Source organism: Mustela putorius, unplaced genomic scaffold (genome assembly GCF_011764305.1).
Source record: "Mustela putorius furo isolate JIRA1106 unplaced genomic scaffold, ASM1176430v1.1 tig00000129_pilon_pilon_pilon, whole genome shotgun sequence".
Classification (NCBI taxonomy): Eukaryota; Metazoa; Chordata; class Mammalia; order Carnivora; family Mustelidae; genus Mustela; species Mustela putorius.
Window position 1 is genome coordinate 6956455 of NW_025421290.1, and position 24403 is coordinate 6980857.

The 24403-nt window shown below is 46.6% G+C and overlaps 1 protein-coding gene across 4 annotated transcripts in view; it reads right to left on the reverse strand.

Annotated features, from left to right (window-relative positions):
- Positions 1-24403, reverse strand: part of NID2 (nidogen 2) — a 61795-nt gene that overhangs the window by 2259 nt on the left and 35133 nt on the right. For 2 of the 4 annotated variants that reach the window (XM_045069424.1, XM_045069431.1), the window contains exons 9-18: positions 19135-19278; positions 18289-18417; positions 17306-17449; positions 10244-10363; positions 9253-9486; positions 5405-5626; positions 4630-4799; positions 2342-2471; positions 1728-1899; positions 1078-1235 (exon numbers count right to left, since the gene is read on the reverse strand). In XM_045069424.1, coding sequence (XP_044925359.1) covers positions 1078-1235; positions 1728-1899; positions 2342-2471; positions 4630-4799; positions 5405-5626; positions 9253-9486; positions 10244-10363; positions 17306-17449; positions 18289-18417; positions 19135-19278 — 1623 coding nt within the window. The remainder of the gene's footprint in view (positions 1-1077; positions 1236-1727; positions 1900-2341; positions 2472-4629; positions 4800-5404; positions 5627-9252; positions 9487-10243; positions 10364-17305; positions 17450-18288; positions 18418-19134; positions 19279-24403) is intronic. The other 2 variants (XM_004738783.3, XM_013056187.2) reach the window with 1 other exon arrangement.

The following is a 24403-nucleotide window of genomic DNA, read 5'->3' on the forward strand; positions in this document are numbered from 1 at the left end:
GTGATACAAATTAGAAACGAAAATTTTCCTTTCTATTACCAGTCTTCAGTTTGTTTAATAGCATTCTAGTTTTTAGAATTTAGACTCTTGATCCTTTCTTCAAAGAGAGGATTGCATTTTTTCTCCCAAAGTAGGACATTAGAGATAAACTTTGTTCTATTTAAAGTCTCACCTTATAAATTGTTGTGAACATAGTATCTAGATACATACTTGCCCTTTATAAGCAATGTATAATGCCTTTTAACGAAAATCCTTAAATATTTTTTGAAGACCTTATTTCCTAGATAAGGAATTAAAAGTGGCTAAAATGGTAACATGGCTCATGTTTTTCAGGGTAAAGGAAGTAGTCTTCAAAATTTTGTAATACTTAAACAAGTTTCTTATGGAGCCTGGCTTTAAATTTCAAATAGTTTTTAAAAATGCAACTCATCTACATTATAATTCTTTTTGTTAGATCATAAACTCTTTAAGAATGCACCTTTTCATATTCTTTAGTATGAAAGTAGACATACAGCATTTTTTCAAATTGCTCTAATAAGGAAATCACACTCTAATAAGAAAAGAGAGGACTTGGGTATTGGCAACCCAGACTTAGTACTGAAGGCCATGCTGCCATATCCCTTTCCAAATATCCTCACCATGATAACCTATTGACTGGTAAAGCAACAGATACTTAAAAATGATCTAATACTGGCAAAAAAAGAGAAAACTTTGTTCAGTTATCTAAGTCTGTCACTTTCAGCAGTAAGTAAAATTTCTTTTTACTTTAAAAAAACTAGGCCAGGTGTTTGTGGGCAAGCATTACAAAAATGAGCTCGACATAGTACTGGCCCTCAAATTACCACATAAGTCACAGACCACCGCCCTCCCCCCCAAACCCCAGGAAGATTATAAATACCAATACAAAATGTTCTTTAACGGTTTATACACCAATTAAAGGAGTAGATTCTGTGCTGTACTGTTAAAAATTTAAGCCAGAAGTTCTATGTGATGGGATCTGGCTTTGCTGTAAAATCTGAGGTAGAGAGCGGCTCCCATGGTAAGGGAGCGCGGTGTGTTCGCTGCCATCAGTAATACCTGCGTCTGCCCAGCAGAGCAGTTTGGAGAAGGGGTCAAAGGTTAAACCGTTAGGTAGTCCAATGTCTTTATTCACCAGAATTCTTCTGTTTTCTCCTTCTAAAGAAGATGTTTCAATTTTAGGAGCTTCTCGATTCCAGTCTGTCCAGTACAAGTTGCTATGGGATAAATTAAATACAGTGAAAATGCAGTCTAAGAAATAAGTGTCGGTCTCTGAGTTTTGGTTGCTTCCACCATTTAATGAAGGTAAACCTAGGATTTCAATACTAGGATTTCCTACTGCATTGCTAAAGGAGACCCACCTCATTCCAGGTTAAGTATGAGGGAGCCTGGCCCGATCATCTGATCAGCATGAGCCCCTAGTCCCTCTCACTTACTCTCTGAATTCTCTGTGTATTGTACCACAGTCTTAATAATTTCCTAGTTTATTCATTAGTTTACTAACTTCTAGAGTATGAGCTCCATGAAAGAATAGACCTTGTCTTTGCCTAGAACAGTGTCTACACCTAGTAGATCCTATGTAAATACTGTTAAATTCATGCACTGGAGCTTTTACACTCTTGTTCTGACCCTCTCCACAAGGCATTTAAAATCCAAGGGCTTCAGAATAGGATCTATAGGTAGCAGGAGAATAGGGAAGCCCAGCTGACCCTCGGATTGGATCCACAGCAATGGCTCGTGGATTCACCAGGTCTGTGTGGAAGAGGACTTGGCGCTCGGAGCCATCCAGCCTGGCTCGCTCTATCTTGTCCAGGCCACTGTCCGTCCAGTACATTGTTCTACGGAAGTGGTCGATGGCAAGTCCTTCCGGGCTTATCAGACCTGGAAATAGAACAATGGCAGGACTAGAGCATTTGCAGGTATGAAAAGGGAACCTGAAGCAGGGAGATCTATTAGGTTTGAAAAGTTTAAAAAGAAAGTCCTGAGAGGCGCTCAGTTGCAAGCAGCAGGTTAACAGAGGAACTTGTTCTGCCACCTCTTATTCTCCTCTAGACTGATACACCCACTGGCCCGATGGCACCAGGCATATGCAGCAGCAGCTGTGGCCACCCTGAGTTCCCACTGTGAGCCCTTTCTGTTGGGAGCCCGATTTCTCAGCAGGCTCAGAGTAAGAATCACCTTCTCGTTTCTTGCATATGAATATGTGTTTACAGAGGGACTGGTATGGTACCACTCAGTAACGCAACTTGTATGGCACTGGGGGTTTTTTTTGCACTTAGTAGAGTCAAATGAAATACAGTGTCTTCTGGATAAAGTTGCTGACCTGAGTTGATGATCGTCTCAGGCTCTGCTCCTGGTTCCAGACTAGCACGGCTGATTGTCCGTCCAGCAACATCTGTCCAGTACACCATCCTCTCGCGGCAGTCATAGTCAATTCCCACAACTATGGAGCCCTTTGTGGATCAAAACATGAAACTGGAAGAATTAGGAGCTCTGCATTTCCCTGGAGTTTGCTCTCAGCAGCTGCACGCATGGCTGTAGGGAATAGCCCATAATACAGTCTCCTGGGCAGCTAATAAGCAGCATGGTTACACAAGTGGGCTTGGAGGCTGACTTCTGGGGGCCCAGCCAGGCTTGGCCACTGATTAGGTGTGCGACTTAACCTCTCTATGCCTGGATTTGTGCACTTGCAAAATGCAGATAGCAGTACCTACTTCATAGTGCTGCTTTAAAAATGAATACCGTAAATTCCTGTACAGTGTCCTGATTGGTCCTTAGTCTCCAGCAAGTGCTTAATAAGCGCTGTTACTGCCAGCAGTAATAAAACGACTTCATGAAAAAAAAGCAGCTCCTTTAGTGAGTAAAGGACAAATGTTAGGCTCAGCAAATTAAGTTCTTAATGTTTTACTGGGCAAAAAAAATCTGTTATTCCTTCCAAATGGTATCAGCACTCTTGAAACAGTCTTTCCAAGAATTCACCAACATTTGATGACAAAATCTATTCCCCCTTCGCCTATAATATGATCTTCTCCCTAAAGCGCAATCCCCTCACCCCTATCTCTGCTTCCTTACTGTGAAGCAAATGGGTTGTATGCTTATGTAAACAAAGTCTCCAGTTAGGTGGGTTAAGAAACTGAAGACTGGTGGTCACCAAACCTCTGGCTAGGGAGATCTTTCCCTTTTATTGCAAAATAAAAGCAGTCTTCTTTTTCAAATGCTTAGTCTGTGATACTTCTTTGCAGAGCTACACAGTACTTGCTTCATACAATTTCCAGCTCCGACCCCTGGTCTGAGAAACTGAACAGATGTGCAAAGCCAACATCTAGGGGCCATCTGGCTGTCCCTGAGGTCATGCCAGTTCCTGGCTTGCCTAACAGAACCTCCTGGGGCTGGCTGGACGTGCTTCTGGGAGAGGAGTCAATATAAAAAACACTGAACAAAGCAGGATTTGGCTCCTGTGAAAAAGTAGGCAGTATATATGTAATAATCTGAAAGTGAAGTGTGTTGTACTTGAAAAGTAAAAGTCCCCTGTGTGAGACAGGAGTGCACATCCATGTTGGCTTCCATTGACCTAGGGAATCATGGGGTCTGTTAAAAGCCATGTATTGATTTTTCGAGTTTCTTGGAAGAATAAGTCATTTTAAATACATTTCCCCAAGACATGCTTACAGCCCATGTTACATTCTCTGTCAGTTCCACCACCCTAGGAGAGGCAAGTTCAGAAATGCCGCACAGCCGTCAGACTCAGTGGATAGTTAGACTGAGGTGCTGGCAATTTCTCAGTTTCTACATCTTTTAGAGAAACTTGCACAGGAGCATGCCTGTGTTTGCCAGCACGACTACAAAACCTAAATCTTAAGGAAAAACACATCTTCCTCTGAATGCTGGCTGCTTCTAAACTTTATTTGGAATCCGAAAAAGAAGTTTGTTCCAGAAGTAAAGGCAAACATGGACATTCTACTGTTCTGTACCCTTTATAAGTGGCAGTGCCTTTTTGGTGAACTCCCTTCTCTTTTCTCCCATTTTAGAGAAGAAATTGCTCCTCCAAAATGGAGTGCTTTGACAGTAGGGATGCTGCTGGCACAGGAGCAGTCAAGTGCTCTAACAGGCATCTAGGGAAAGCTCCTTTCCCAGCCCTGCCCAGAGCTTCTGTGAAGGAGTTAGAGAAGTGACTGATCCACAGAACCAGAATGGGAGGGGAGGGGACTGCAACAATGAGGCAGTCATTAATTTATTTCCACTTGGGATTCTCAACTGACCACAGAAACCACACCTTTCGGGTGGTCGTCCTGGACCCTCTGGAGAGGTCTGGCATGGAGAGGATCCTGGGGACTTGGGTCAAGGTTGACTCGTCATACTGCCTCAGTATCCTGACAAATCTCAAACTCCCTCTCCCTGTATCTGAAACCCCATGAACCACCGGAGAAAGCCTGGGCCAGTGAGATGTGGCTCCCGGCAACAGTGCCCCCACTTCCTGTGAGAGCAGTGTCAGACCCATGACAGTGTCGGACTACAGCCCAGAAACCCTCCAAGACCTCCCCTTACCTCTGGCCCTTGCTGTGATCTGAAAGCCCTGTGCAGTCCCACCCACGACAGCCGAAATCCACTTACATGCAGGGACAGCAGGGTCTTGGCCATGTCCTTCTGAAGCCTGGTACCATTGAGGGGCAAGTGACCGATTTGCTGGCCCTGGGCATAGAGCAGGAAGGTGCCCACAGAGGGAGGGGTCACATCAGGCCGGGGCACAGGCCGGACTGTGGGTGGAGCAACCGTGGGGATACCTGCCGTGGCAAAGAGCAGGAAGGTTTAAAGAACAGGGTGGGAAACAAGGGTAGGTGGGGAGGGGGAAGAAGTTACTTTCCACATAGCAGAACCTCCAAAAACATCAAAAGATTTTACCCTAGACAGATGTGTTCCAGATGTTCCTTAAAAGAAATTCTAATTTCTAGGCTTCCCGCCCCCCAAAGATTATGTAAAAACACTGCCAGTTACTAGGGAGGAAGACAGCAAAACATTTCCCTCCGAACAAAGCAAGAGATTTTTTTCCTTTTTAAGGAAAGAAACTAGCCAGTATTGTGTCCGCTTTTCTTTGGGCCCCCAGGGTGACACGTGTCTCCTTTCACCCCAGGCTGGGGAGGAGGAGTAACTGCATGTTGAACGGAGTTCCAGATGTTCTCACTACAGAAACTGCTAATGACAAAACCAAACACGAAATCCAAATTGGGATCTCGGGTAGACCAGAATGTAAATCAACACAGTGTATTAGTGACTTCTTTCACTGGACCTGGTGACCCCCTGGCTCCCCCACCTTCACCCACAGCTGGCAGTTGACTTCCAGCAAACCCTCCAAGCGGTGTGCTGAATGGGGCAGTCCCCGGATGCTTACAGGCAGGGGTGGTGCCTGGCTGCGAGCGGGTGCCCTGCACTTCTCTGCCATCTTTGTCCACACACCAGCAGAAGTCACTCTTCCCGTGGCACTGCAGGGGCATGAAGTGGCCCAGATCATCACACTGGGGCACATACTGGTCATCCCTGGGCGTGCCACCGTAGTGCTCCAGCAGGTTTTCCCTCCAGCGCTCACAGACGGTCCGGGGCCTCTGGGTGGGCTCTGAGCAGATGGGGACAAAAAGCCTTTGATGGTGAGCCAAGGACAGAATACGGCATGTAGCTGAAGATCCCCACACCTGGCCTCCCTCCTCCCAGTGTCCACCAACAAGGTCTCGGCCAAGCCCCTGGACACTGGACCACAGCAGTCAAGTGCTCTAAGAAGCTCTCCACAGGAATCTGGAGAAGGAAAGTCTCCTGGGCCAAGAGGATTTGTTATCAAGGCCAGCCAGCCACATCAGTAGAGGGCCAGAGGAAGTAAGATCAGGGCTGCAGGGCATGCTCAGGCCGGGAGAGGTTCACGGGGACTATTCCGCCTGGGCCCAAGGCCTCTGCTAACTGAGCACTTGGTGGGAACCCTCCTCGGGGACTCAGTGGCCACGTGATATTTCAAGGTAATATTTACTCTTTCCCAGTTGGCTCAAGCTCCAGGACCCACACCCAAGAAAGCAATCTTGAGACTGGTGAGGTGTCTTAGAAACTATCCCTCAGTGTTCTACCTTTGTGGCCCTCATGTCTGCTCATTGGAAAACTATGGAGTAAGACTTGCTGCCGTTAGCACTGGTGAACACAGCAGACAAGGGGGCCAACAGCTCCCTGCTGACTGTTTGACACTCCAGTTCCTGGAAGCCCTTTGGCTCAGAGCTGAACCTTTTTTCCAGTAGGTTCCAGCTTCCTGCCATTTAGCTCTGCCCCCTCCCATCTCCAGCATCCTCCTCTCTCTGCTCCTCCTCCCCAGCTCACCACCAGGCTTAACCTGTGAGCTCTTGCAGAGCAGTTTCTCTAGCTGATTTCTCCCAGCCTTGCTTCCACGTGGCTGTCACTCTGTCACAAACATGGTGGTTCTCAGTCTGTGAGGACTCTGCGGCAGGATGTTTAGATAACTCATCCACCCATCTAGCATAGGCTCATCTAAAGGAATTCAAATAGAAGGTGCTTTGCCTTCTTTAATTTGTGCAACTGAAAGGCTATGGTCTATAGAACTGTATAGCCAAGTACCGATTTGATACTACCACCTGGATGTATAACATACATCTCAGAACAAAAAAAACGGTGCCTGGTTTCCACCATCAACACTGCCCTAGACAACTCTCCCCTAGACATTTCCCTATCAGTCAGTAGCACCTCCATTTTCCATTATCCAAACCCAGGAATCCTTGACGCCTTTCTCTCTCGTTCTCCACATCTGATAGGTCAGAAAATCTCAGCTGTCCCTTCAAAATACATTGAGAAAATCAATCTCTCCACATCCACCCCTATGACCCTGGTCCAAGCCCCATGGTCTCCCATTAGGATAATTACCAAAGCTTTCATACTCGTGTGGTCTACCTTCTCTGTCCTGCCTCCCAGTGTAAACTACCAGCAGCCAGGAAGAGAGTCCCTTTAAAACAGTGATTTCTTGGAGGTCAAAACCTCCAACGGCTTCAAAGAACAAAGTTGGAAACATTACACTTTGGTTCTAGTACCAAAGTGCACCTCTAGGAAAGCGGGAGGGTGGTAAGTAAAATCCTCAGAGCTCAAAGCCGACCAGCTCAACTACAAGACTTGCCAGATTTGGGGGACGTGGATGTTCTTCAGGTCGTCTCTATAGCTTATGACCCATGGGAAGCCAAGCTCTTTTTAAGACCTCATGGAGAAGGGACAGTCTCTTGCTTCCTCCCCCAGAGGTGTCTCAAAGACCCCAGATGGAGAAATGTCACTTCCTCAAAAACTAGCTATCTGGGCGCCTGGGTGGCTCAGTGGGTTAGGCCGCTGCCTTCAGCTCGGGTCATGGTCTCAGGGTCCTGGGATCGAGTCCCACATCGGGCTCTCTGCTCAGCGGGGAGCCTGCTTCCTCCTCTCTCTCTCTGCCTGCCTCTCTGCCTACTTGTGATCTCTCTCTGTCAAATAAATAAATAAAATCTTTAAAAAAAAAAAAAAAACTAGCTATCTACCTCATACTGGGATTCCCTGCAGAAGTTCCCAATGCTGCCCCAGGCCCACACTACAAACTCAGAGGGGACATTCTTGGTTCAGGGGACAGCCAATGAGGCAAAGCTCACTGGAATGCAGATAGCACACCCCGCCTCTTGGGAAATGGGCACCTCACATCATTAATATGTGTGCCTTCCTCTTGTTCTTTACTATTTGAAGCTCCTTCTTAATTCACCAGTTTTCTTTCTTTTCTGTTTTTGGTTGGCAGGGTTTTAAATATTTTGAAATCTTGGACACAGAGTGTTTTCCCTCCCTTCAAGCCAACCCCATTAATAACAGAGGTGACTAGTAGGAAATGGCAGCCAAGGCCGAATCAGCACCGAGAGAGAAGTCTGGGCCATGAGGAAAGAGTGTGCACAAGAGAACGCGTCCCTCCTTTGGTCGTTAATTTCTCAATCTCTTGGCTCCCTTCTGAATCACTGTCCTTAACACATGCTCGTCTTAGTAAGTGTAACAGAACTGAACGGTTCCCTAAGGCGTGTCCCAACCATCTGATTTCTTTAAATCCCAGATGGAGTTAGAACCGAGACTTTTTTAAAGAGTAGGCAGGAGTGAAACAGGGTATTTCTGGGTGGGTTTTTTTTTTTTTTTTTTTGGACCTGCAAAATCTTTTCCTAAAAATAGGGACAGAGAGGAACTGGGAGTGTCACTGTGGAAACAAGGACATACATCGGAATCAAGCATTACCGATTTTTACCTGTATGACTCTTAGAAGCCCTAATGTGCCCGCGATAATGGTATTTCCAAAGGGATCAAAACTGGTGGTAATTCTCCAGCTCTTCTCACTCTCATACATGAAAAGTCAAGATTAGTATTTATCCTTTTCATTAGTAGAAATGGACCTGTGATTAGTAGGCTCAGGGCTATAGGAGTTATTTTGGCTAAAAAGGTTTCAATTCAGTCCTATGTTCTTCATAATAAAATTCTTCTGTAGTTAAAAAAAAAAAAAGTCTTCCCACTCTAAATAATCCAGACGGTGGAGGGGAGGCAGGGGGAGTGCTCAGACGGTAACAGACATGCTCACCATCGGCATGTCACTGCATGGGCTAACATCACAGGTTCCTGTACCTCTTCTGACGGTGGCCTTGGCAGGTGGGGATTCCCTGTCGACATGCCAGGCCTGGCTGGAGACAGCTGGGTGATTAGCGTAGAGCAAACTAGCTGGACCCCCTACAGGTGTCCTTCCCATCAATACTAAAGTGGCCTTCATCGCTGTAGTTCCGAAAGTGGAGTGAAGGGATAGAGGGGAATAAGGGAAGGCAGTTTTTCTTTGGGATGAAAGGCTGGTCTGGCAAGATCCTCTTGCTCCAAATGCTCCCAAAGCTGCCATAACAGATGGAGGGGAATGGCCTCAGCCTGACCGACACACTCAGTCTCCACTTCTAGGCCTGTCCTGGACAAGTGTGAGGCCGCAGCCCATACGGGTGATCACGTATGTACCTATGTCCGTCCCTGTCACACAAATGTGCACGCAGGTGTGCACAGACCATTCCAGGGTTCCCAGGAGGACGAAGCCTCCACAGGGTGGAGATGGGCCCAGGGTCTGGCGTCTGCTCGGTCTGGGCAAGGGTGATCATCTGCCCCCCCAGTCACCTCCGTTTCACTTCTCGAGCCCATGGCCGAGGCTGGAACTGGCTCTCTTTCCTGACTTCTCACCTGGTGGTCTGCAGCGCGGTGGCAAGGAGCCGGGTGCAGTCCGCGTGCCGGGGACTTCGTGGCCATCGGGGTCCACACACCAGCAGAAGCCGGTCATGCCGTGACACTGCAGCGGCAGGAAGTGGCCCTGCTCATCGCACTGGGGGATGTGCATCCGGCTGCCGGGATAGGCGTGCTGAGCCTGGGCCTGGCGCTGCTGCTGTTCGCAGGGTTTCAGCCCCGAGGAGGGGTCTTCCAAGGTCCGGGTGAAGGAGATGTACAAAGGAGGAATAAAAGACACTGCAACCTGTCCACTCTTATCAGCTAGTGTCAAAGTCTCCTAGCCAAGGGGTTTTTTGTTTTCCCCTCCACATACTTGGAAGGAAGCATTACATGGGAGAAATAGCAAAGCGTTGAGATTCTGAACTCCTGGATTCTTTTGTTTCTGCCACTATCTCCCTAATTTCTCCTTAAGTCTCACAGTTCACCCTGTTCCGGGCTGACTCCCCACTGCTGTCTGGGTAAAATGAAGAGCCACCCATAGCCACTATCCAAAGACTCCCAAGAGACTTAGGAAAAGATGGTAAAACTCTGTTCAGCCCCTGAAGTCCAGAATGGTAAGTCTGAGAAGCTCCAAGTCAATGGCCATCACTAGATCACAGCGTGCAGGCCAAGACCTCCTAGAATAGTCATGGGGCTTACAACAAGCTCATGGCTGGTACCACCAACACACATGGCTCCTGTTCAGCAAGCTTGATCTCAGTACTTCCCCCAGGCAAAGCCACTCACGAAGGGAGCTGAACACAATGGGTGGGACCCTAGGTAGGACAATGAGATGGGTCACATTCCTGGCTTCCCAGAACGCTAAGAACCAGTGAGCACTCAGTAGACTAGGCAGCTAGATGGGACAGGAAAAGCCTTGGTCTCCTATAAGAGTGAACTAAAGGCTATAGAAAAATCACATTGAAGGATCCAGGGTTTTCTATGCCTCATCTGGCTCTCCAAACCTTACCAGGTGTGCACTGAAATCCATCCCCATGATAGCCAGGGTTGCATCGGCAGGAGAAGGAGCCAGGGGTATTATAGCAGGTAGCTGACGGGTGACATCTGTTTTCCGAGCATTCATCAACATCTGCGGAGGCAGGAACAGAGATGAGGGGGAGGGGGAGGGAGGAAGGAACAGCATGACTTCACCGCACACACCCGGGGCTACTGCACGGCCTTAGTACACAAGGGGTCAACCTCAGAAGACCTCTGGGCACAAGCAGAAATAGAGTAAGAGCTAAAGGCAAGCTTAATGTACAAAGCTGGGGGACACGGGAGTTAAGAATGTATGAGGTAGAAATCAAATGTGTGGTCACTTCCAGAAAAAAATATCCTGCAGTGTATTTCTAGAGCATCTTTCATCCACAGTGAATTCCAGGAAGTTATCACCTTTGAACTGGCCTCTAGACTGTAAATCATTCACTTCCTTTCCATACTGCAACAGTAAATACGCTAACAATGGCTTTGCTCTGGCCCGGTTGGCCCCCTGTCCCTATAGCACCAACATGCAGATGCAGAACAGCCCGGGGAGGCCCCAGTGCTTTTTTCAACTAAGGTAGAAGCACATTCAGTCTCATGTAATCAGAGTCCTACTAGCGACAATGCCCAAGTAATCAGAAATTGTCTTTACCGTCTACCTTTAGAAGAAATAGAAAAATGTATAAGAAAAATATCACAAGTTTTGAAGCAACACATTAAAAAATCTGAATTTGGGACACCTGGGTGGCTCAGTGGGTTAAGTGGCTGCCTTTGGCTCAGGTCATGATCACAGTGTCCTCCGACTGAGTCCCGCATGGGCTCCTTGCTCAGCAGGGAGCCTACTTCTCCCTCTGCTTGCCACTCTGCCTGTCTGTGTTCTCTCTCTCTCTCCCTGACAAGTAAATAAATAAAATCTTTTTTAAAAAATCGGACTTTGTCAGGCTTATCAGTATCAATAATTCAGCATACCTCCCTTCCCAATACTAGATTTTCATAATTCTCCAAACTGCAACATCATAGAACTCCAAATGCCAGCTTACAGTCCTTTTACTTAGCGCAACTAGCATATGCCAACAGTAGCAAGGCACTCCCCGCCACCCCCCAAAAAACCTCTGAGAGTCAAACTATTACAACCAATGGCCAGGGGCACTGGGTGGAGCAGACGACTCTTGATTTCAGAGCTATGAGTTTGAGCCCCACGCTGGGTGCAGAGATTACTTAAAAATTAAAAAAAAAAAAAAAAAAAATTCTTGAATACATAAAATAAAACCAATGGCCAGTGACTGAAATAAGCTATCTGCAAAGACAGGAAGTCTTCCAGAGTAAAAGGAAGATAAAGGGTGGAGGTCAGATCAAGACTTGGCTGAAAATAAAAGCAAGAAGTCGCTTCCACAAAGACGCCCAAAAAAGGATATAAAAATGTGTGAATAGGAAAAAATGTGGGTTGGGATGATCAGTGTGAAACCGACAAGGTGGTGAGTCCCGGGAGTGAATTGCATCCATTTGCTACAGACCGCGGCAGAGACACACAGAACTGAGGATGCTGGAGAGCAACCGCCTGAATGTGACCTCAATTGGCTGGGGACAGAGGTGGCTCCTCGCCAGGCCTCCCATGCACCCAATGAGATCTGCTCTAGGGCAGTCAGCCCCAGCCTTGCTATGACCATTCTCTCACTGGGCCCCCTTTCCATGGCTCTACACCTTTACCAGGTATTGGTGAGCCAACATGCAGGATGGGAAACCAAGATGTTCTGTTCGCAGGAGAGGAATCTCTTACCCTGTCATTAGCAAATTCACATTTTGTGTGACCTCAGTCTTGGGGAAACTTGGTCAAAATAAATGAGCTCCCTTAAGTCCAAGAGAATCCTGAATGCTTGACACAACCAAGTTCAATGTTACCCAGAGAGGCTCTGTCCAGAGGAGCACACTTCCTGTCCACCTACAAAGGCAGGAAAGTAGTTTCACATTCCTCTGCAAAGTCAGAAACAAACCGGGTTTTCTGGTTAGCTCCTCAAGTAACCAAAAAGAAACCGAACAAAATTAGTCACAACAAAAACCTGTCTCCTGTCTCTGAGCTAATCAATACAGGTTCTCTCTTGTCATATTTAATCATCCCTGAGTTTGGCTCTCTGTCTCTTCAAAAGGGCAACCCCAGTACTTCGCTAGGGGAAGCTGGTGGCTATCCAGCTCCCTGGGGCCTGCAAAGGGCTGGGAAACCAAAGCTGTAAAAATGAACATCCCCCAGGAAAGTCAATGCAGGAAGTGAAAGCTATTCATAATACATATGCTAAAAGTACTTCTCATGCTAACAGGAACCCCAGGCAATGACAGGAAGCAGGAATTCCTGAGACACAGGGCCTATTTCTAGAACTGAGGGATCAGCTCCTTGAGATTATTTGGAACTCAGAGAGAGGGGACGCCCCATAGCTACCAAGTTATCTCATGTTTGGAAAGCCCATGGCCTAACAATTCCGGTCAGAATGAAAGAGCAGTCACCCTTCCCAATACAGGGGACAGTAATGGTTATAAATGACCAACAGGGAGAAAAGTCCTTGAGGGGATAGAAAGCATCACAAATGAGGAGCATCCATCCCCTAAGGCTGGAGGATGTTAAGGCTCCTGAAGCATAGAACAGTCCTGGTGCCTCTTGAAAGACCTCCCATCATGACAGAAAATAGTCCAGTCAGTCACTCCAGCGCCCGTGCTCAGAGCAGGTGATGGCTCCACCTCAGGAGTGCTAACACTGAGGATGTTTTGGAGGGGACTGGAGCTTTTGAGTAAAAATGGGGAGCTCTTCCCTATGTCACAGGATGTCAAGTGTCAGGACAGAAAGCATGGAAAGACTTTCAGCCCCTTGGCAAGGGAGAGACTCCTTGTTGTACCACTGGGGGAGGGGCTGCCATTTATGCTTAACAACCAATGTCAGGGGCTATTAGGACACTGAGGTCAAGACAACAAGGTTCAAGGCATTGTAGATCTCCTTTGCTATTCAGATAATGAAACATGGCTGAATCTCAGCATAATTCTCCATTCTCTTACCTATCAAACTAGTAAAAACAAACAAACAAAAAAACAAAACAAAACAAAAGCCTGTATGGAAAATGTGTTAAAATCTTCAATTTTGAATTCATACTTCAGTGTTTCAACATTCTTCTCATTGCCGTCCTTCTGCCCACACCCAAAACCAGGGGAAGTCCCTTTGAAACAGTCATTGGATTATCAGACTCTAGCTCTCCACTAACCCATCACTCCCTACCCCACCCTTTTGCTTCCAAAGCATCCAGTGAAATTTCCAGACCAGGAAAGACTTCAGGCCACAAACTGTCACTCCCCATCTATTCAATCAAGTACCCGCTGGTAGTGCCCCCGTGTGGTATGTGGTGACCCTTTCTCTGGAGCCCATGAGTGGAGAGAACTCCTTCCTTCCCAGCCTCGTCTCTTCTCCTGTGCTTACATCAACATCACCATACCTCACCTAACTTCTCCATTCTTAGAATAGGAGACCTGAGAGAGAATACTCTAAGAACGTCTTCTCGTGTCGCTCCTGAGCACTCAGGGCTCGGAGGGACGTCCTGCCTGTTCAACTCACACTTGCCACTTGCTCCTCCCTGGAAAGACCCTGACTCAAGACAATCTTTTTTTGCACCTAGCAAAGTCACCAAGATCTAGGAGGACAAACAGGCCTGAGAAATATCAGCTCACGCCAACACAAGGTTGAAATCAATCTTGAAACTGTTGAAGCTGGGATTGATTGAGGGAAGCTAGAAAAGATTTAATCCTACTTGGATAAAAGTAATTCCTGCTAGTGTCTCAGACTAGACTGAGAGCCCAAAGCCAAGTTCAGCCTCTCCAGGGAACTCCATTTTTGACCAAATGGCTAGAGAAAAACCCACACACCCTTTTACTGCTACTTTAATGGAGTAGAGAAACTACGTATGCTTCAAGAATGCACACTTTCCACAACATAGAGCCTTTTTGTCTATTTTTCTCTATTTTCTGTTTTCTCTCTCTGTGGTCACAGAGACACATGTATACTGTGGTATACCTTGAAAAGTGTGTGTGCATATGTGTGTGCACGCACACACACACAAACGCACACACACAAACCTGAAAGTCACCTTCGTGATTAACCTAGACCCATATAGGCATGGCAGAGTCTTCAGGAAAATGACTATTCATATTCTACTACTCCAGTCTGAAAAGCTGGAATGGCAACTGATTCTGAAAGGCAGCCTCTAAGAAACCCCAAAGATCCCTCCTTCCTGGTATTTGCAATCTTGTGTAATTTCCTTCCCTTGGTAACTTTCATCTGACCAATACACCAAAGCAATATTGAGGGGATATCAATTTTGTGATTTTTAGCTTCCATTTTGCTAGTACACTTTCTGCCACTGGCTTTGAGGAAAGTAAGCTACTTTGTTCAAGGTCTATGTGTCAAGAAGCTGAAGGATATCTCCAGGTAACAGCTAGCAAGGACCCAAGGCTAGCTGTCCTCAAGGACCCAAGGACCCTGTCCTCAAGGAACTGAATCCTGCCAGTAACGACATGAGAATCTTTCCCCAGTTAGGCCTTACATGAGACCCCACGCCTACCGCACCCCTTGTTGCAGGCTTGTAGGACCTTTTAAAGCAGAGGACCAAACTAAGCTATTCCCAGGTCCTTGACCTATGTGTTTTGTTTACAGCTGCTATATTTGGGGGTAATTTGTTATGCAGCAGTAGATAACTGATACACTAGGGAAGCAACGGATGGGTTTGGCATGTTTTCAAGTTTGTGGGTTCCAGAGAAAATCTCAAAAGCAGAGAAGCAGAGATTGAATAGGGACAATTAAAAAAGGTAGAAATCAGCAAGAGGGCAGTAGTAACAATGAATGGCATTATTCCAGAGTTCTCAATACAGAAAAATGACCAATTTCAGGGTCCTAATATGACCCCCAAGGTAATCAAAGTCTTACAGGACAAATAGAGGTTAAAAGAAGGAAAAGGGAATGATTCTAGAAGGGATTAGGACAAGAAGCATCTAACTCAATGAACATTCTGATTATTAACACTCATGACATCTAGGCTGCAATGAATTTCAACTTGTTAGCTTTAAACCAAAGACCTAAGGAGTTAAATACCTTAAAACCACCATCTCTGCTGTCCCGAGCAACCAGATGTTTAAATATGAAATTCTGACAAGATTTTGATTCTCCATGCAGTCTCATTTTTTAGAACCAGCAGTGTGTTAAATGAAACTGAATGACAGGGTTGCATGAGTGGCTCAGTCGGTTAAGCACCTGCCTTTGGCTCAGGTCATGATCTCAGAGTCCTGGGGTTGAGCTGTGTGTTGGATTCCCTGCTTCTCCTTCTCCCTCTGCCCCTTCCTACCACTCGTGCTCTCCCTCTATCTTAAATAAATACATCTACAAAAACAAACAAAAAATGACAAAACTTTACAAGAGCGGAAAAGGTATTATTACCACTGTGAGAAATAACAGAACAAGGAGGAGTTAGTGCCCCCCTATACCCTAACCCGCACACCTGTGGAGGCTGCCCTCTGTCTGTAGACTCCTAGGGTAGATGGAGCTCTTGGGCTGGTCAAGTGAGAGAAGCATCTGTGAATTCCAAATCTCCCTTAGTCTAACTGGAGAAACCCTTGAGCTCTAAAGCAGGAGGTGTTTTTGGCAGGGGGGCGGGGGGAAGAAAACCAAATGGGGCTGAACTGAGCAAGGGCTTTGGGTCATTTCAGTATAAATTGTGTTTTTTAAGGAAACCCTACAGCAGAGCTTCTGTACAACAGAAGTGGGAACATTAAAGAGCCAATTCAGATAATACTGAATGGCCCATCATATCTGGGAGGGAGAGAATGGCTGTGCTGCCCGACACGTTTGTTCTGTCCGTAACATATGGCTTCCGTCTGCTGGTTCAGGCAGCCCCTCCACTGAAAACTGAAGGGAAGAGGAATGGGAGGAGGATGAGAAGCAAACATCTGGTAAGGACAGGGGTGGGGGAGGGGGGAGAGATGGTATTTAAGCAGCTGTAAAGCTCCCGGAAGTTACACAGCTGTTCCAGCAAATCAGCTCAGGGTACCCAGGTGTACGGTGGCCTGGCCAATGCAAGCAGCGATTTGAAGAAAGGGGGAAAGTCTGTGCCCCAGGTTTATCCCCAGACCCTTTCCCCACCATTCTCTTGCTCCCAGTGTCTCATTTTACTGACAGCATGAAATCGAGTTTCAATTCCATCACGTCACTGGATACATTCTGAAAACCTTTAACGGATTATGTAGATTTGCTGAATAATCTCTATATCAAAGTACTATTAATCCCGGTTTCACGGACATTTATACCCAGAAAATTATACCTAGTTTATAAAAAAATTATACCTAGTTTAGTAACAACCTCATGCATCATTATTATTAGCTAACCAATTTAAATTTTAAGTTAGTCCTGCATTTCAGGTTAGTGATTTATATCAAGCCTTAACCATCTTAAATGTCTTTAGATTTCTGGGAAAAAAGTTGTAAGTGCTTAGATATGCATTCCTACTCTTTTATAATGGTCGAGTTCTTTCACTCTTTCCTCCTCCCCCCTCCCACCAGGGAGAGAAGAGGGTGGGAAAAAATTAGAGGGAAAGCATTGCATGTATGTTTAGAGACTGCTTAAAATACCACTTCAGCCAGTGGAATAGCAACTAAAAGTCAGGCCTGACTGAAGTGCCAGATTAAGCCATTAACCAAAGACACTAAAGGATGGAGACTTCCGGACAGGTGAGTGGGTTTTCCCAAAGTTCCTGCAGCCTACACTAGCTCCCAGGAACAGGAGGTTACAAGCTGGTGGTGGCTTCCTAGCGCTCCAGGACAGCCATATGTGCTCAACAATCTAGTCCAAGGGAAAACACCCTTGGCTCTGCTTTCTGACTCAAAGGACAGCTTTTCTCTTGCCCTTCAAACAATACCAAGGCTGTGTGAGTTGAGGAAGAGACCTTTTTGAGAAGGGTTCCAGCAATGTGTGGATGTTGCATCCACGGTGACTGTCTAGAGTCACTGAGGCTGACAACCCACAGGTACTCACCAGTACACTGGTGCCCGTTGCCTGTGTAACCAGGAAGGCAGGCGCAGCTGAACGTGCTGCCTCCATGGGAAATGCACCGAGCCTGGCCAGCGGGGGCACAGGAATGACTGCCATCCTCACAGGGGTTGGGAGGGGGACTGATCACTGAAAAGAGAAGAAGGCAAGAACATCCAAGAGTTCAGACCTGCGAATGAGTGAGACTTGACCCTCACAGTGTGATCCCCACACCAATAGTATCAGGACATCTGAGGGCTTACATCCCAGAACCAGCAAATCAGAATCTGACTTTGAACAAGACCCCAAGATAATCTGTAGGCTTCTTTAAGTTTGAGAAGCACTACTCTGGGTTTGTGGTTAAAACACTAGGTATGAGGTCAGTCATTAAAATAGCCCTTGATTAAAGTTTGTAACTCACCAGAGTTACACACACACAGTTTCTATGATCATGGTTACTTTTCCATCCCACTGGGTTAAAAAGTGTATTTTCTCTATCATCCTCTGGCTCTACCAATGGGATGAATCTGGAATCCTAGTTATTTTGAATCTACTTTTAGATCCAAAGATTTCTTTTTCTTTACCCTAGAAAGATTCGATTTATTACAGAGGGAGATCTATAGCTGGGCACATGGAACAAGCATCTTTGAATTCTAATCCGTTCCATTTAAATTTGAGAACTATTTTACTTCTATCTAGAATTGGTGGTATTAGAGGTTCAGATTCTAGTTACATGATTGGGCCAAATACCAAGACAAATGGGAATCCCAACTGGATGAACATCTTCTAGTAACTCAATACCAAAGTATCTATTTAGGGAAAAACAACAACACAGGGCTGAACTGATCCATAGCTTTGGATGATTTCAAAGTAAACTGTGTTCTAAATCCATATGGAAGAACTCCTGTAGGTCGGAGAAGAAACACTAAAGAATCAAAGAGCAAGGTTCAGCGCCATATTGGCCAAAGAGATAGCGTCCTAGCACTCACAGGTGCAAGTGTGCCCGTCATCTGCGAACTCATAACCACTCCGGCATTCACACCTATAGCTTCCCAGCAAGTTGATACACACGGAGTTGGGGCCACAGCGATGGAAGCCAGTTGCACACTCATTTACATCTAAGAAGAAATAAGGACAGAAGAGTACTGCTTAAATCAAAGGTTCCCCAAGTGGGCAGGTCTAAAAACCCAATGTTTTCTCACTGCCATGAAGTGCCAACAGAACAAATAAATTAGTGTGTCTTGGGGGGGGGGGGAGGGTAGTCAAAATGTAGTATTTCTAAGCATCAAACATGAATGCATGCTGTAGGTTATAATCTTTATTTGAAGTCATTCAAGTTAAGTCACAGGGAAAATAATTGAATATTCTGAGAAGTCTCTGAACAGTAAAAAATAAAACCCACTCAACATTTAAAAGAAAAACACACTAACAATTCTTCTTTCAGAAATGTAAAGGAATTTCTATAGCTTGTGGGGAAAAGGCCTTTCATGGGTGAAAGGAACATAAGGTTTGAAACCTAAAGATAACCAGAAAACATACGTTTTAGTAAATATAAGAAACACTTGCTACAGGGTTAAAATGACCAAACTTGAGAGCTCAAAATATGCAGGAATTGCAATACGTGTCTCCTTTTCCCAGTCCCAGCCTCAAATACCCACCTCCCAACTATCCTCTCAACTCTAACTAGAATATGCTTTAGTGTTGAAATAAGAGATTTAGGTTAACAGCTGCTAAACGTGTCTGGTGCATCAGCGAAGACCCTTAAACAGACACGCCAGGCTTTGGTAACACAGAGCTGGAGAAGCCCGAGAACAGACAGAGCCCACACAACTTACCCACACAGTTGCGTCCATCTCCCTGGTACCCAGAGGCACACTCGCAGGTGTAGTCTACCCCTGCCCCTGGATGGCACTGAGCCCTCATGTCACATGTGTGTCTCCCGTCGTAGCAAGGATTCACGAGGATGGGGTCTGAGTCCCCTGCATGGGTAGAGAGGAAACAGATCACACAAGCACAATGTGGTTGTTATAAAGAGAACGGCATGGTCAGGAGATCAAGGACTCCTCAGGATCGACCGCATACTCCTCTCTTTGTGGGGGGCCACCTGGAGACCTTGCTAAAATACTAATACCCCAAGCTGAGCTGGATTATTTAAGTTGCAGTATTAAATTCAAGAATGGCCTACCCTACAGACAACTAACCTTTTCTTGCTTACAGTAGGCTTGTGTCCGGGGAATAAAAACATCCCAATACACGGCATAATTTTATTGTAAAGCGCTCTCACTGGATCACCTCGTGTGATTCTCAGGATGACTTTGTGAGGGGCGATCATCCCCCCCAATCGGTAATTTTTGCAGAGAGGTGAGAGACATCAGAAAAATTGCCCCAGCTCACAAAGCCAAGAAGTGGTACAGCAAGAGCTCATACCCCAAATTTCTGCCTCGACACTGGGCAGTCTCTCACTAAAATTCACTAATTCCTAAGTCAAAATTTAATAACTGGGTAAACCTTGCTTTTTTAAGATTGGGAAGACTAAAGAAGAATGATTTTTGCGGTATTACTTAATAGGATTAACCTGGCCACAGACCCATCCATTCACTAGGTAGAGAAATGCTCAATATCTGAAACGTTCCCTAGAGAGTTTTGTTTCTGGATAGAACACAATAGTAATGCTCATTGTAAACTTATTTGCCAGGCACTGTTCTAAAACCTTTACATATGCCATCCCTTTAAATCTTCTTCTTTTTTTTTCTTTTTAAAGATTTTATTTATTTATTTGACAGACGGAGATCACAAGCAGGCAGAGAGGCAGGCAGAGAGAGAGGAGGAAGCAGGCTCCCCGCTGAGCAGAGAGCCCCATGCGGGGCTCGATCCCAGGACTCTGAGATCATGACCTGAGCCGAAGGCAGTGGCTTAACCCACTGAGCCACCCAGGCGCCCCCCCCCCTTTAAATCTTCTTGACTACACTGTGAGGCAGGTATTAATATCTTCATTTTTACTACAGCACAGAGAGGCCATGTAACCTGGCAAAGGTCACACAGTCAGAAGCAGCTGGAGCAGGGATAAAAAGCCAGGCTCTCCGTGCTTGCCACCACTTTGCTAAGCCACCACCAAAGAAACTTCATAAAGTTAGCTAAACCAAGGGCACAGAGATAATGTGGGAAAGAACCCCAGACACAATGAATCCGTTAACTCTGGGCACTTCCATTCACTCCTCTGATTCCTCGGGTGTAAAATAGAAATAAAGAAATAAAGATAATACTTAAAAATCTGCTACAACTGAAGAAAATAAAGAAAGCCTGACATAATATATGTAAAAGACAATCCTCCCTCTTCCCCTCCTGCACCCCCCCACCACTGTGGACAGGCCTACCCAGTTCCCAGGGATGACGTTCCTCCTTCCTCCTCAGTGGGACCCCTGCTCATCCTCACTTGGTTTCAGCTTTGTCTCAGTCCCTAGAATTAATTCTGATCTTAGATCTAAAAGATTTCAGGAGCTTTACCCAAACCTCCCAGGCTTCATGTCAAGCCATCCTGGCTACCAATGGGGCTTTGTCTGTGATAACTTGAGCTTCTGCCTTGGATTTCTGCCTGTGCCCCGGTCCCTATCTTGACAGCCAGCTCAGCAGACCCCAAGCCCTACCTCGCTCTCAGCTGCTCTCACAGCACCACAGACCAGCATCTTGGCATCAGTAGACATGGTGACATTGCCATGTACTTTAACTTCCTAGTATCACTTTCTCCTGGATTCCCTCTCATTTCTCTCTAGCTCACCCACATCTCCTCACCCCTCTTACCTCAGGCAGTTGGGCCTTTTCCAAGTAACTCCTAGTCTAGACCCAAGGGCTTGCTGCTATCACATGCCCCAGACCAGATTCCCCCCACCCCGTCTTTCAGGAGGTCCAGCACCACTTGCCCCACTGCCCCCATGGACTCTTCCAATATTCTGTGTTAGTCTGCTATTAACTGGGATGCCTTGGCTGAGTCTCCAAAGGGACCTCTTTGCATTCTGGTAAATTCCTCCCGTTGCTTTAGGAAAAAACCCACACCGTGTGTTCTTGCAGGGGAATATTCTTATTCCCATATTGTGGCCTAAAAAGAAATAAAGGAGGGCCACCGGCTTATTCTTGGATTGCCTCGGTGATGCTGGCTGGAGTAGGTTACAGAATCTTTGCCAAGAAAAAAAGACCAACAAATGGCTCTGGCACTTTTTAAACTTGACGAACTTCAGTAGGTCACCGTGAGCCTAGCTTCGCATAGCAAACAGACACCCTTGTGTGTTCCCCGTTCTTCCCTCTGCATTTCCTTGTGGACAGGATGGAAGCACAAGGCTGGAGTTACAGGGCAGTACAGACCAAGTCCCTGAGACAGTCCCCAGCACGGTTAGAGCTAAGAACAGTAAGGTCGTGTCCTCACTGAAGGCCTGATGCAAGACAATACTGACTTCTCCATTTTAGGAGAAGATTCTGTATAAAATGCCAGGCCTACCCAGCCAAAGCAGGAAGGGAGCTCTGGCATGTGTTTGTTTGTACACACGAACGCCCGACCTCCTTGCTCAGCACTTTCCAGCATCTGATTTACACGGCAGCACATTCGGGCAAAGATGAGTAAGCGTGCAGAGATGTCGAGAGCAGACCACCCGGCCGGGCACGCAAAACCTGCAGTGCAGAGGTGGACTTTCCAAACTGGACGGGATACCCCGGCCCACCTGAAACTGAGGCCAAAAGGGGTCCATAATTACAGGACACTGATTGAAAATATATGTCACTGACAGGATGGGCCACATAATTCACAGAGCCCAGTGCAGGACGAAGATTGGGAAGCCTCTTGCTCCAAAATTAAGAGTCTCAGGAGGACAGCAGCTGAACATTAAACCCTTCTGGGCACAGGCTCTGTTCACGGAATTTGGCTTCCAAAACCCTTGTTTTAGAAATACATTTCTGGGGTGCCTGGGTGGCTCAGTGAGTTAAGTGACTGCCTTCAGCTCAGCTCATGGTTCCAGGATCCTGTGATCGAGACCTGCATCAGGCTCCCTGCTCAGTGGAGCCTACTTCTCTCTCTCCCTCTGCCTGCCAATCTGCCTGCTTGCGATCTCTATCAAATAAATAAATAAAATCTTTAAAAATATACTAAAGCCACATGGCTGTGCCTTCTCTACAGCGTGTTGGATTTTTCCTCTTACAGCAAGGACAACGGCAACCTCCTCACGACGAGTTCGATTTCACCCTCGCCCTCTCCAACAGCTTGACTCCCTGCCAGGAGATCTGGAACTAATTTACTCATTTAATCAAGAGGAAAAAGAATGGTTTTCCTTTAAGGGACAATCTGTTCCACTTCCCCACGTGGCCCTTGGCCCAGTCTCCTCAACTCGCCAGAAGGAGCCCTGAAGTGGGCACAAGGGTGTCCCATTCTAGAAGCCCAGGAGAGACCGCCGACCCACAGCTGAAGTGCAAACACTTGGCGAGGTGTGGGGGCCGCAGCTGGGGAGCCAGCCAGGCCCCAGGCTCTGATGCCTCAAGGGGCAGATACAGACCCAACAGCGCGGCCTCCCCAGCCCTGGGAAACCACGAGTGCCCCCATCAGTGGGGAGGCCATGCTGTGTCCCAGATGTCCCAGCCTGACCGTCACTCCCCCTGGAAAGAGGGAAACCCTCAAGATGACACTGCTTTGCGTGGAGGGTGGGGGAGAGAGGTGCAGGGGTAAGGGGGGGAAGTTTCATTTTGTCGTTTGCCCCCCCACACACCCGTTTTTCTCCTGTTCAGGAAGCATAAACCGTACTGCAATTTTCTATAGGGGTGAATGCAACAGGGTACAAAACCCACAGGGTTAAATAAAACACACATTCCCTCTTGAAATTCGGCCCAAGTTTTGAGGCTGTCCTGGGCCAGCAGAGTCCATGTGGGAAAGCAGTGCCAGGCAAGGGGATGGAGTGGGTTCTGGAGCTGGTGCCCGGGACTGGGTTCCAGCTGGCCACTTTATAGCTATGACTAGGCAAATTACTTTATGTCTATACTTCAGTCTTTATAAAATGGGGGATGATGATCCCCCTACTCGATGAGGGGTTGTGTGTGACTAAAAGAGCTAGGTCATGAAAGTACTCAGAACAGGAGTGGGCACCAAGAAAGCTATCCTTTGCTAGTGTTAGGATCTGACTTGCATGGAAAGGAAAATCACATAAAGTTCTAAAGACAAATTAGCAGCTTTGTACCTACCAGTTTGCTGGCATGCTTTCTGTTACTCCTATCTGGTCAGTCTCCAGGAAAAATACATCCAGAGATTTATCTTTTCCCTACATGATTCTAGAATCAGAGTGGGATTCCTTGGCCCGAGGAGGCTTCTTCACTAACCTTTGATTTCACACATCAGACTCCTCACACTCAGTGAAGGGCAGAAGGTTTTCCTTGGTTGTTTTTGTTCAAGTCTTTTCTTGAGAAAGAGGCAATAATCTTTTTCCTTCTTCCAAGGTATTTTTCTTTAAAACCAACTGACACTTTCATGCCATTAATTCAATACCTTATAATCCTTGGGCACCCAATGCCTGGACCCCAAGCAAGTTTCCTGAAACCAAACCACCACCCACCCCGCACCAGCAAGCTCAGATTCATATTTCAAGTCATCCCTGTGTCCCTGAAGAGTCCAGGCCTCTGGCCTTAATCTCGGTACCACATTGCTGAAGTGACCGAAACCTGAGCAGGAGGAGGCTTCTGGAGCCCTCCTCTCCCATGCTGAGTCCTAGAATCACCTCTCAGAGGCACCAATGTGGGCCTCAACTGTATCAATATGGAACCACATGTGGGAGACCCTCTCTTTTCTCCTCCTGTGCCCTCACATTCTAGGGAGAAGCACTAGCTACTGGCTTTCAGAATTAAAACATCCCTTGTGAGCACCTGGATGGCTCAGTCAATTAAGCGTCTGCCTTCAGCTCAGGTCATGATCTCAGGGTCCTGGGATCGAGTCCCACCATCGGGCTCCCTACTCAGCTGAGAGTCTGCTCTCCCTCTCACTCTCCCTTTGTTCATGTTCTCGCTCTCAAAAAATTAAATATAAATACATAAATAAATTAATAAATCCCCTTCATCTGATAACTTCCTCCCTGCTAGGGT